Below are 13,564 nucleotides of genomic sequence, written 5' to 3'. Positions count from 1 at the left end.
CATGAGGTCTGTGGTGACAGGTTGGACTTGGTGATCCTCGAGGTCTCTTCCAGCCTTGTTGATACTGTGTGATACTGTGTGTAACTCCCTAAAAAGAGGTTGGGGGGAGATGGTGTCAGTTTCTCTCCCCAGTAAACAAGTGATAGGACAAGAGAAAATGGCCTCAAGTTGCACCAAGAGGTTTAAATTGAGTATTAGAACAAACTTCCTCACTGTGAGGGCTCTCAAACATGGGAACAGACTCCCCAGGGAGACGGTTGAATCTCCAGCCGTGGAAGAGTTTAAAAGAGGCAGAAACATGGTGCTGAGGGACATGATTTAGCACCAGGCTTAGCAGAGCTAGATAATGGTTGGATTCGAGTTTAAAGGTCTTTTCCAACTGGAACTATTCTACGATGATTCTACCTTGTGGCCAGCACCGCGCCACAAGCACTGTGGTTACGTTAGAGCTGCAGGGAAGGAGCCGATCAAGGCAGCAGCAGGATCCACTCCCGATCAACAGAGAAAAGCCCGCCCCACACGCTGCCCTCGGGGGGAGTCGGAAGCCGACGCCGTCCTGCGGGGCGAGCCGCCCCCAGCAGCCACACCGCCCCTCAGCCCCGCGAGGCCGCGCCTCTGGCAACGCCTCCGCGGCTCTCCCCTCCCTCTCAGGGGCTGTTCCCGCTGGCATGTTCCGGTCTGCGCCGAGGCGTCCAGCGGGAGCGGCTGGCGGGGGTGTGCAGCTATGTCGGCTGACTCTGAGGAAGATCTGGCGGCTTTCGTGGCCCTCCACGGGGCCGCGCTCCGCTCATCGAGGGTGCCGGAATGCTACTGGGAGAGCCTGTGCCGGAAGCTGCGTGGCGAGGTGGGTGGCCGCGCGCCATTGGCGGGTGAGGTGGTGCTGCGGGGAGCCCCTTCGGCGGGAAAGGCTGAGCGGGGCTCCCGCTGCATCCCGCGGAGCGGCTTCCCATGGGGAGGGGGCAGTGGTGGAGTGTGAGGTCTCCTCCTCTCGTGCCGGTTGTGTTACCAGAGCTGCAGCCTGGGGCTGTTAGAGAAGTGAGGTGTATCTGGTTTCGTCCCGTTGTTGTCAGCATAAAGCTGGAAGGCGCGTGGTAACTGGAGATGCAGCCCTGGAGTGGGTTGATGAGTGTGTCCCAAAGCCTTCACGCTTTTTTGCCGAAGAGGAATGTGGAAAAGCAACGGTAGTAGTATTAAAGTCAGGAGGTTGTCATACGTGCCTTAGGGTTTGCGTAGGCTTTTGCCTGATTTGATACATTTTTTTCCTTCCCATTTCACTTCTACACTAATGCACCCAGGTTTATGTACCCAGTTTTCAGTCACTCTCTGGGAAGTCACCAAACGCACGAGTTAACTCTCTTGGACCGTTTCCTGAGAGTGGTTTTGGCTAGGAGGTTTACTGCTTTTTGCTGTGCTTGGGTTTGTAATTTCTTGGTTTTATTCCTGAGCCCAGTGAAAGCTGTTCGGCTCTTCCAGAGAAGAAGTGGTGGGAGAAGAACGTCCTGACAGCGGTTAGAATAATAATGCAAGCATCTCTGCTGGTGCCGAGCGACTTTATCATGCCAAATTTGGGGCAAGTTGTAAGCTTTTGTTACTCACAGCTGCAACCCCAGGAATTTGGGGATGTTGCCCTTTGTGAGCTGGTTTGTTTTCCTCTCCTGTAGCTCTGCCCGAGCAGCACGCAGGAGCTGGATCTGCTCTAGCTGAAGCTGACACCAGGAGTCTGGACCTATCCCTGAACAACAGGGAGTGTGGGGGCACAGGCATTGCCTGCAAAAACCTTGTAAAGACACAAGCTGAATTTAGATATTTTTTTCCACTTTGCATGTATGCAGCCAGCCTCAGTGATGAGGAAAGCTGTCTCAGATTTGTTGGAGAAAGGAACTGAAGCAGGAGAGAGACAACCTGAAACTAGTTGCCTGGAGACTTGATACTGTTACAGGGTGTCTGGAGGAGTATAGCTGGAGAAGGAAATAACGAGGTGAACTTTCAGCCCTGCAGAGGTGGTCTGATGAGCACCTGGAATTATAAGGAGAAAGGGGAACTAGTGGTGGGGTGCTGGAGGGCATGATGAACAGCAGAGAAATAAGCAAGATGGGATGAGAAGTTTGAACAGGAGGTATAAGACTGTGGGGAAGGAGAAAGGACTTTAACATACATGTACAAGCAAACTCATTTCTGAGTTCTTGAATGCACCTTTTCCTCAGCTGCAGAGATGGGATAGATGGGAAGCATAGCAAGTCATTACATAATCTTGAGAGTTTATAGCAGATACAGTGAGGAAGGGCCTAAATATGCTCTTGCCACTGGCTAGCAGTGGTGTGTCTGATGCTGCTAATAACAAGAATAGTTCTGTATTACAGAGAAAATAAATCTAGATAAACTCAAGCATAGGCCCAGTCACAAACTTCCTCTTGCATTATACCTCTCAACAAGCCCTACATGTGAGTAACTTGGAGCAGGAACCATAGACTGAACAAGGTTGGAAAAGACCCCAAAGATCATCAGTTCCAACCTGCCACCCAAGGAAATACCTACTGCTCTGCTTAAAGAGGAGGGTATGAGAAGGGATGTACTTGAAGAGGATGAAGTAGAGGACAGCGTAAAGCCTGTATGGAGCCCCAGAGTCGTAAGCTGTTGCATTGCCAACATGCTGGTAGTGTGTAGCTGGCAAACTTTGGAATTGTGCTGTGCTGTAACATAGGCTAAAGATTTGTATCCTGTGGCTGAAATCCTTGAATGTTATGGGGGTCATTAGAGTGAGACAGGAGACCCATGTCCCTGATCGGTTTACAGAGATTGTGAAAGTCAGGGTGAAGAAAGCATATGCCCTAAGGAGACAGGCAGCTGCTTCTGGTTCATTTCGCTTGCAGTGGTGGCTGAGTGTGCTCTTTTGTCCCAAGTGTTACAGTGTGGAGAGAGAGAGATTTTCAGTGTGCTTAGGAAGATACATTAGGCTACTGATGGGCTTGTCTCTGTTATAGCTTCTGGGTTTTATCCAGAAGAAGGACCAAAGACTGGGAAAATTATATGGAGGAGTGCAGTTGACTAGGATGAGCTCTTGAGGAGGTAGAGACAGCACTACAGTACCTTTAATTAGAACTGTGTGGAGTGTTTGAAGAAGCAGCAGTAAGGAAAGCCAAGGTGAAGGATGAAAATGTTTTGGGAGTCCAGATAACAAGGAATAATGGGAGGGGAGGGGGGGTGTGATCAGTGCAAGATGAGGCATAGGATGAGTTTCCTTGTTTCATGTCGGAAGGTTGGAGTTATTTTTCACTTGTCTTAACCTGTTGCAGAGATGAAAACCACCTAGCCTAGAACTTGGAAAATTTGCATCCATAATACAGATAAAAACCTCTCTTACGTCAGTACCTCTAGAACCCAGCCTCGAGGCAGCTGTTTTCCAACGCTCACGCATGCTTCAACACACAGAGTGGAGGTGTGCTGTTCTTGTGTGTGCCTTAAAGCCTGGGAGAAAAGTGGAGGTTGGGTTGGGGGGGAGTGGGGTGGTGGTTGTGTTTGGGTTTTTGTTTGGTTTGTTCTTTTTTACAATTATTATTATTTATCTTGAAATCTGCTGGAAAATGTTTCATTCCAAGAGCATTATCTAACCAGGAAGCAAACTGGATTGCTTGTTCAAAACATGGTATATCTGCTAGATCAAGGAACCTTGCCAGATCAAGGAACCTTCTTTTATTTATTTATTGTGTGTTCCATGGCTTTAGAGGGCAAACTTTTCTAGGTATCACAGTATCACAGTATAACTAAGGTTGGAAGAGACCTCAAGGATCATCGAGTCCAACGGGTCTTGACAGCCCTCACAACTAGAGCATGGCACCAAGTGCCACATCCAATCCCCTCTTGAACACCTCCAGGGATGGTGACTCCACCACCTCCCTGGGCAGCACATTCCAATGACGAACAACTCTCTTGGTGAAGAACTTTCTCCTCACCTCAAGTCTAAACCTCCCCTGGTGCAGCTTGAGACTGTGTCCCCTTGTTCTGGTGCTGGTTGCCTGGGAGAAGAGACCAACCCCTTCCTGGCTACAACCTCCCTTCAGGTAGTTGTAGACAGCAATGAGGTCACCTCTGATCCTTCTCTTCTCCAGGCTAAACAACCCCAGCTCCCTCAGCCTCTCCTCACAGGGCTGTGCTCAAGGCCTCTCCCCAGCCTTGTTGCCCTTCTCTGGACACCTTCAAGTGTCTCAATGTCGTCCTTAAACTGAGGAGCCCAGAACTGGACACAGGACTCAAGGTGTGGCCTAACCAATGCAGAGTCCAGGGGCACAATGACTTCCCTGCTCCTGCTGGCCACACTATTCCTAATACAGGCCAGGATGCCATTGGCCCTCTTGGCCACCTGGGCACACTGCAGGCTCATGTTCAGTCAGCTGTCAATCAACACCCCCAGGTCCCTCTCTGTTTGGCAGCTCTCCAGCCACTCTGACCCCAGCCTGTAGCTCTGCATGGGGTTGCTGTGGCCAAAGTGCAGCCCCTGGCACTTGGTCTTGTTAAATGCCATCCAGTTGGACTCTGTCCATCTGTCCAGTCGGTCGAGGTCCCCCTGCAGACCCTTTCCACCCTCTAACTGACCAACATCTGCTCCCAACTTGGTGTCATCTGCAAACTTGCTGATGACTGACTCAATCCCCTCATCCAGATCATCAATGAAGATGTTAAAGAGGATGGGGCCCAGCACTGATCCCTGGGGGACACCACTGGTGCCTGGCCGCCAGCTGGCTGTGGCACCATTCACCACCACTCTCTGGGCTCAGCCTCCAGCCAGATCCTAACCCAGCACAGAGTGCTGCTGTCCAAGCCATGAGCTGACAGCTTAGCCATCAGTTTGCTGTGGGGGACGGTGTCAAAGGCCTTGCTGAAGTCCAGGCAGACCACATCCACAGCCTCCCCACATCCACCAGGCAGTCACCTGATCATAGAAGGAGATCAGGTTGGAGAGGCAGGACCTGCCCTTCCTAAATCCATGCTGGCTGGACCTGAGCCCTTGGCCATCCTTCAGGTGCGCAGTTATTGCTGCCAGGATAATCTGCTCCATCACTTTCCCTGGCACTGAGGTCAGGCTGCCAGGCCTGGAGTTTCCAGGTTCCTCCATCCAACCCTTCTTGCGGATGGGGACCACACTGGCCAGTTTCAGTCATCTGGGACCTCTCTGTGAGAAACTTGAAAAACAAAACAGATGCACATGTAATAGAATCATAGAATCAATAAGGTTAGAAAGACCTCATAGATCATCAAGTCCAACCTCTCACCCAACACCTCCTGACTAACTAAACCATGGCTTCAAGTGCCACATCCAATCCCCTCTTGAATACCTTCAGGGATGGTGATTCCACCGCCTCCCTGGGCAGCACATTCCAATGGGTAACAGCTCTCTCAGTGAAGAACTTTCTCCTCACCTCCAGCCTAAACTTCCCCTGGCGCAGCTTGAGACTGTGTCCTCTTGTTCTGGTGCTGGTTGCCTGGGAGAAGAGACCAACCCCCACTTATCTACAACCTCCCTTCAGGTAGTTGTAGAGAGCAATAAGGTCACCCCTGAGCCTCCTCTTCTCCAGGCTAAACAACCCCAGCTCCCTCAGCCTCTCCTCACAGGGCTGTGCTCCAGACCTTTCACCATCCTTACTGCCCTTCTCTGGGTACATTCAAGTGTCTCCATGTCCTAGGTTACTCTAAGCCCTATATAGTGGTTGTTTCTTACATTATTGGAGAAATCAAGTATGGCCCAGTTACAAGCCAGGGGAAAAGAGTAACTACATAAAATTTTATTCATAATACTTTTTTTCACCTGTTCCAGCCATATGGTAAGTTATGTATCACAGTATCACCAAGTGGCAGGCTTCTGTGAACTGCAGCAAGATTTTTGTGGTCCCGACATGTCAGTGGCAGAGGACTGCTTAGAGTTTCATCCCACTTAGAAATTGAGGCTTATAATTTATTACTAGAAGGTGTGCAGCATGATCAATACCACTGCACTTTATTTTCCAGAGCAAGAGAGGGCATGGTGTTACTCAAAGGCTACCTGTGGCCTTTAGAGCAATTTGCAGTGTGCTCAAAAGGGATTGGCTGAAGATGCCCGTGTGTGGTTATCATCATGACATGTGCCTGCTTTGTTGCCACCTTCTCTTGTTCCTTGGGTTTGTGAGGTTGAAGTAACACCCAAAATGCCCAAGCATGTTTTGTGAGCAAGTAGTTGTGCCACTGAAATGTGTTGCTACCCCTTTGCTGTCTTGTAGAGAGTATTACTTTGGTGGGTTACTTGGAATCATAGAATTGTTTAGGTTGGAAAACATGTTTAAGATCATCAAGTCCAACCAGAAAGAGCCAAGTCTACCAGTATCCCATGTCTCTAAGCGCCACATCTACATAGTCACAGAGTCATAGAATCAATAAGACTGGAAAAGACCTGAGAGATCATCAAGTCCAACCTGTCGCCCAACACCTCACGACTAACTAAGCCATGGTTTCAAGTGCCACATCCAATCCTGTTTTGAACACCTCCAGGGATGGTGACATGTTCTGCTTCAAGCCAGACATTACACATTTCAAACTGGTGGTGTAATCTTATGCATCTGGCTTTTGGATAAGTAGCTTAAGATTCCTTCAATGGAGCTGCTGTGTTAACCAGGTTCACAGTGTGACACACCCTCTTGAAGGGAGGGAGGAAGAGAGGAGGACAGCTGTGTCATCCGCCCTTTCAGCATGCCGTGTGTCCATGCTGCCAAAGCAGTCAGTTCATTGCTGAACTGTTTCCATTTATCAACCATGAATTAAAAGAAAATACAACAAATACCTCACAGAAAGCTGCTGAATGAGGTGGGTTTGAGCTGCTCCAAGAAGTATGAATTGTTTCAGATGAGTAACACACTTAATTCCTTTTTTTCCCAATGTTACCAGTTCTGAAGGAGATGGGGGCTTTAGCATAATGGTGTTAGAAGTAGAGTGGGTTTGCTTATTGCAACTGCTACAATCTCGTGTAACTGATGCTCTGTGGCAGGGAGAAACTTTGGTTTAGAGGATTTGGGGCACTTTCATTTTTAGGTCTTGAGTTGCTATTTAATAAAATACAAAGCCATCAGCCTCCTTCAGTTGTAGAAGGAGTTGATAGGAACATTAGTCATGAGTGTTTGTTCGATGGGCGGAGTCTGTGGCAGGAGAAGGCTGATCTGCAAGTCAGCAACTGGCTCACCTCTTCCAAAATCTTGAAGAGAAGTATCAGGTGTAGAAAGCATGCATATGGCATGCTGTGTCGGGTGTCAAGTGGAGTTTAGTGAATCACAGTTGTGGGTTTCATTTTTTAATGACTGCCAGGCACTTAGCTGTGGTTTCTGCTGGCTAATGAGTTTGATGAAGACAGCTCTTGATCAGGTTGTGAAGCATCACTTCAGGGACAAACCTGTTTGCACCCTAATGTACTTTTTTGCTGCCTATTGTGGGATGGCATTAGCAATTCTGTGGTGAGACAGATCAGTAAGTTCATGCTGATGAAAATTAACTCTGAGCACCACTGACAGCAGCACAAGGAAGGACTCTTCCTTTTGTTGAGAACTGTCTGCAGTTACATGAACAGCTATGAATTTTACAGGCAGCTGGGCAGAGACTTAAAGGAGCATTGACAGGTACAGTTATGACAGCAAGAGTTACGGTATTGCTTACTACTGAGTAATGTTACCATCCTATAGCAAAACTGGGAAGCTTGAAATAAATTAGAACTGATAGCTGTTTATATGCCTGCTGAAGTGGAAGGTAGTCAGTTTCTGATTTATTTATTTTTTTACAAATAGGTGTATTTTAATCTCCAGAGAGGTTGTGGGGTTTGGGGTTTTTTACCTAAGAAAAGTAATTTTATTCACCCTAAGAAAAATGTATATATGGAGTTAGCCAACATGTTGGCATCTTCTTTTTTTTTTTTTCCCTCCTTTTTTTTCTTTCCTTCTCCCTCCCTTTCCCCTTTCCTCCCTTTCCCCTTTCCTCCCTCCCTTTCCCCTTTCCTCCCTCCCTTTCCCCTTTCCTCCCTCCCTTTCCCCTTTCCTCCCTCCCTTTCCCCTTTCCTCCCTCCCTTTCCCCTTTCCTCCCTCCCTTTCCCCTTTCCTCCCTCCCTTTCCCCTTTCCTCCCTCCCTTTCCCCTTTCCTCCCTCCCTTTCCCCTTTCCTCCCTCCCTTTCCCCTTTCCTCCCTCCCTTTCCCCGTTCCTCCCTCCCTTTCCCCTTTCCTCCCTCCCTTTCCCCTTTCCTCCCTCCCTTTCCCCTTTCCTCCCTCCCTTTCCCCTTTCCTCCCTCCCTTTCCCCTTTCCTCCCTCCCTTTCCCCTTTCCTCCCTCCCTTTCCCCTTTCCTCCCTCCCTTTCCCCTTTCCTCCCTCCCTTTCCCCTTTCCTCCCTCCCTTTCCCCTTTCCTCCCTCCCTTTCCCCTTTCCTCCCTCCCTTTCCCCTTTCCTCCCTCCCTTTCCCCTTTCCTCCCTCCCTTTCCCCTTTCCTCCCTCCCTTTCCCCTTTCCTCCCTCCCTTTCCCCTTTCCTCCCTCCCTTTCCCCTTCCTCCCTCCCTTTCCCCTTTCCTCCCTCCCTTTCCCCTTTCCTCCCTCCCTTTCCCCTTTCCTCCCCCCCTTTCCCCTTTCCTCCCTCCCTTTCCCCGTTCCTCCCTCCCTTTTTTCCTCCTTTTTTTCTTTTTTTTTCTCCCCCCCCCCCCCCCCTTCTCCAGCCTAAAGGACAATATTATCCCCTGATCCTTGGAAGGGTATTTCAGGCACTTCTCCACTTGGATCTGGTCTATGATGCCATGCTGTGGCTTAAGATCTGAAGCCAGTTGTTTCCTCACCACCTTCTGTGGGTGGCTTTGCTTTACAAGTGTAGAGTTGATTTCCTCACTGCCCTTTTTGGGACTTGCCAGAAATAGTTATCCTGATGGAACACTCCTATACAAATAAATAAAACCTGTTGCTGCCACTAGATTTTACAGTTAATGAGTTGTCAGTGTGTAGAAGTAATGACTGTTAATAATGTGGCCTTAGTGACTAGGTTAAACCAGTGGGCAGGTTGAACTAGTAACTCTGGAGGTACACTTCTAGGTCTCTCTCCGTCCCTGTGACTTTCTAGTGAGATTATACTGAGACAAATGATTTGTCTGTGCTTGCCTGGCTCATTATGTAGAGTCTGAGCAACTTAGTAAAATCTCCCTCTGAAAGGATTTGCAAAGTCTGGAGGCTTTTCACTTCTTTTCTCTCTCTCTCTATTTTTTCTGGGGGGCGGAGGGGGGGCTTGTTTGGTTTGGTTTGGTTGGTTGGTTTTGTTTTCCTTACAAGCATATGTTCACATTGAAATCATGGAAGCTGTTAGCAGAGTTTCTGTTCTGGAAAAGACATGCCAGCTCACCATGTGGCAAGATTTTGGATGGAAGAGAAACTTGTATAGTGACCTACTTAATTTATGTAGGTTCTAAATGAAGGCCTTATGCCCAGAGTAGGCAGGGGTGTAAACATTGGTAGAGGTAATACAGACTTTAACTTACAGCAGTATAAGGAATCTCCCAACTCATGTAGAGTGAATAAGCACAGGTAGTTCCTTTTGTAGGGAAAGAATAGAGAGGGAAACATGCTGAGGTTTCTTAACTGGTTCAGAATTCAAGCTCTTCTTTTCAGAGACTTTAATTTAGTATAGTTGTGGAGTCTGGGTAGCTTCTGGTTTTGCAGGTGTGAAATGGTTGATTTTAGAAAAGTTGAGCAAAATATTCTGTTTTCAGCTTCAAAAATTCTTTGGGGAGTTAAATTAAGAGAGTGGCAGTGATAGACCTATTGTTACCAAAGAAACCAACAGGGCTTCCTGCCTGTGTTAACTAAAGAAACTTCATGAACCAATCCAAGGTCTATATGACAACAGAACAGCTCTGTGAAAATGTGAAAGAACAAATATTGTTGTTTATTTATCTGTTCAAGATTGGCATTCTTATTGTACGGGATTTCAGGCCAAAACTGTCTACAAGTGCCTTTCATTGTTGCATTATGCATATCCAGGTGCTGCCTCAACCAACAACTTGGTGTTTTGTGCACTTTCCACCTCAGGTATTTGATGCTGGTGACTACTTTGGGATAATGCAAGTAGAAGAGGTGGATGAGGAGGAAGAAGTGGATGAAGAAATGGAAGAAGAGTTAAAAAAGAAACCAAATCCTGGCAGTGAACCTAGTTTCAAAGTTATCGTAACCAATGAGAATGGGCTCCAGGCCTCCAATCCCAATAGGTGAGTAGTGATTTCAGAACTAGTGTTCAGTCTTGCAGTAGTCTTAAACCCTGAAATGATACATGTGTTTTGTAGTAAAATTTGTTTGATCCTATTCAGAAATCCTCTTGCTGTAAGATGTAGCTGCTTGTTTGAGAAAAGGTGCATGCTATGAGGCACATCTAGCAACAGGTGGTGGGAGTGCAAGTATCTTAATGGTTTCCTTTTTAAATCATACAGGAAGATGCTTAGAAACAGGTTTGAGTAATCTGAGGGAGAAAATAGGGAAAAGTCCACCTTGAGATGATTTCTGCAGGAATAAACCAAAATACCCCCTGACCTACAGGGCCATGCCACCACCACTCCTTCCTTGTGTATCCCCTCTGAAGAGTTTGTAGCTGTCGACTGTGGCACTCCAGTCCTGCGAGACATCCCACCACATTTGTGTGATGGTTACTGTATCACAATTTTCCTGGTAGACAATGGCTTCTAGCTCCTCCTGTTTGTTTCCCATGCTGTGTGCACCAGTATAGATGCACTTCAGTTGCTCTAAAGTTCTTGCCACTTTTTTGAAGAGAGAAGTCCCAATTCCTACCTAGCTGATCTCAGGTGCTCCTGTGGTTGCTAATTCATCAGTGACCCTTGCATCTTTGCTGCCATTTCCTGCCTCCACCAATACAGCAGACTGACAGACCTTGCTAGCACACCATGCTACAAATACTGGTGTGCTGCCCTCAGGCTTATTCCTAGCAAACCTAGTTTTGTGCCCTTCCCCCTTCCAATCTACTTCAAAACTCTTTCCATGAGCCCTGCTAGTTCCTGGGCTAGGATCCTTCTTCCCCCAGTTTGAGACAGGTGTGTCCAATCTGTTACCAGATGGTGTCCTGTAAATCAACCCATGATTGAAGAACCCAAGTCCTGTTAGAGATAGCATGCTTGGAGCCACACATTGGTCTCCTGGCTCTTCTTGTTTCATGGCATTTTCCTTGTCCACCATTTCTGGATATACCGTGTTGAACATGCCCACCAGCAGCTGCTTCATGTGAAACAGCCATGAAACATTCATGTCTCAGAAGGTCCCCAAATGATTTTGCAGAACAACTTACTGTTTTCCTTCTTCAGGTGAGAGTGCAAGGTTGATTCAGTAAAGGTAATGATGATTAAAAGGGAAAGCACTCTTGTGTTCCCTGCCTTTGAAGAGGACTGGGCTTAAAAACTCCTTTGTGTTTGCTCCTCTTTTTTTATGGCAATGCTAACATGCACAATAAACCTTCTAGAACACAAACAGCCTACATTTCATCTGCAGTGTTGTTCCTTGCCTCTAATGTTACAATGTGTACTCTGGGAGAGACTTTGTGAGTAAAAGAAGACCTAGTTCTCAAACCATCTACAAGGACAACTGAGAGAGTTGGGGTTATTCAGTATGGAGAAGAGAAGGCTCTGAGGAGACCTTACTGTGGCCTTCCAGTATCTTAAGGGGGCCTACAGAAAAGTTGGTGAGGGACTTTTTAGGGTGTCAGGTGGTGATAGGACTAAGGGAAATGGAACAAAAATAGAGTTGGATTGGATGTTAGGAAGAAGTTCTTCCCCATGAGGGTGGTGAGACACTGGAACAGGTTGCCAAGGGAGGTGGTAGAAGCTCCATCCCTGGAGGATTTTAAGGCCAAGCTGGATGGGTCTCTGAGCAACCTGATGTAGTGAGAGATGTTCCTGCCCCTGGCAGGGGGGTTGAAACTGGATGATCTTGGAGGTCCCTTCAAAGGCTGATAGTTCTGTGATTCTGACACACATGGCTGTTATTCACAGGACATTTGGCTAAGTGTGAGTGGGGTGAAAAAAAATATATAATTTGTAGTGTTACCTGAATGTTCTTTAAGCATCTTCCTCATCGACCATGCCTGGACATACCGCGTGGAGCAGGCCCGCCAGCAGCTGCTGCACATCCCCGGCTTGCTGCACAGGATGGCAAGTCTCATGGGAATTGACTTCCACGGAGAGCTCCCAGATGAGGGCAGTGTCGAGCAAGTGTTGCAGGAAATGTGGAAATACAACCAGACCTATCAGCTTTCTCAAGGGGTAAGTCTCCAAAGCTTACTGAGGATGCTGGAACGTTCTGAGTAATCCCCAGTGAAGACATTCCAGTACGTGGCCGTCTCAACAAAGATACGTTCTCAATTAAACAAAGGGCCTTTGCATGCATTTCAGAATAAACTGTAAATGGAAGGAGAGCAAATGCCATGCAGGGCTAAAAGGCAGTGACTTGTTACCAGCTTTCTGATGAGAACTTTGGAGTCAGGGTTTAGTAGAGAGGGGAAGGATCTGCTGCAAAAGAACAGGGAGATCTGCTTGTATTTTGTGTGATTTTACTTAGTTAGTTATTTTCCTACTCAAAGTTTCTTGTAGTGAAGGTAAGAACTTCTCATGCATCAGCTGTTTTCCTTAAGTGTGTGTTTCTCAGCTATGCTCAACGGTTTTCCTCACTTGTGTAGAGTGCTTTACACACCACAAATGTACCTGCACTGTGAAGTTTTCCTACTTTGTATTTGGCAACTGATACTGTGTAAATGTTGGCTCACCCTCACCTGAGAGGCTCCTAGCTTCAAGGTGAAGGCTGTCTCTGGTCAAAGCTTACTCCAAGGGCTGCTACTCTTAGGTGGTGTGGATAAAACCCCACCAGGTTTGGTCCCTTGGCCCCATGTCCTTCAGCAATCCACCAGCATATCTTGAGCCTTTAAATGCCTTCCTGTGCTGAGGGAATACAACCCTCAGGGTTCAGTTAAAAACCTTCTTGTAGGGTCTGCCATGTAGCTACTCAGCTGCTCTGAGTCTTTTGGGTTAAAGAGGAGAAAGGTCAATTCTTTGGATGAAGCCCCACACAGAATAGGCATGGCTAACCCTAAGCAGTGTGAGCATGACCAGACTGCACCTGTTATCTCAGAGGCTTGAGGTTGTTCTCTGCAGTGCTCAACCTTTTCCTTTGAAGTGTCAGCTTAGATCACAGTAGTAGCAGGCCTGAAAACATCACTGAGAAAGGGATTTGTTGTGACTGCTTCCTCTTCAGGCAAAAGGCAGATCTGGACAATACCTCTTCTCTTTCTATGCTGTGTGTTTGTTTCCCATCTTGTTGTCATGAATGGCTAGTGAGGTTGAATTATTTGTGTTAATCTCTTGAAAAGTGGTTTCCTGGAAGACAATTCAACCTGTAGTTGAACTTGTCTTCAGTTCTCCTTTCTGGCACTTGGCTGCTTGAAAATCTGAGCTCTAATCTCTGTTTTCTGTTTCCACCTCTCTAAAAAGGCGACAGTAGTACTACCAAGCAATTTAAAGTTTATTCATTCATTCAGGGC

General features: G+C 47.3%; 1 protein-coding gene across 1 annotated transcript in view; it reads left to right on the top strand.

Annotated features, from left to right (window-relative positions):
- Positions 1-715: 715 nt before the first annotated feature.
- The window catches only part of TTLL12 (tubulin tyrosine ligase like 12), a 35,865-nt gene continuing 23,016 nt past the window's right edge, over positions 716-13,564 (top strand). Inside the window, exons 1-3 of the mRNA XM_009896114.2 lie at positions 716-844; positions 10,063-10,238; positions 12,095-12,293. Coding sequence (XP_009894416.1) covers positions 725-844; positions 10,063-10,238; positions 12,095-12,293 — 495 coding nt within the window. The 5' untranslated portion in view covers positions 716-724. The remainder of the gene's footprint in view (positions 845-10,062; positions 10,239-12,094; positions 12,294-13,564) is intronic.

This window comes from Dryobates pubescens, chromosome 27, assembly GCF_014839835.1.
Source record: "Dryobates pubescens isolate bDryPub1 chromosome 27, bDryPub1.pri, whole genome shotgun sequence".
Taxonomy (NCBI): domain Eukaryota; kingdom Metazoa; phylum Chordata; class Aves; order Piciformes; family Picidae; genus Dryobates; species Dryobates pubescens.
The sequence above is the reverse complement of the archived record's forward strand: the minus strand, read 5'-3'. Positions and strand labels throughout refer to the sequence as shown.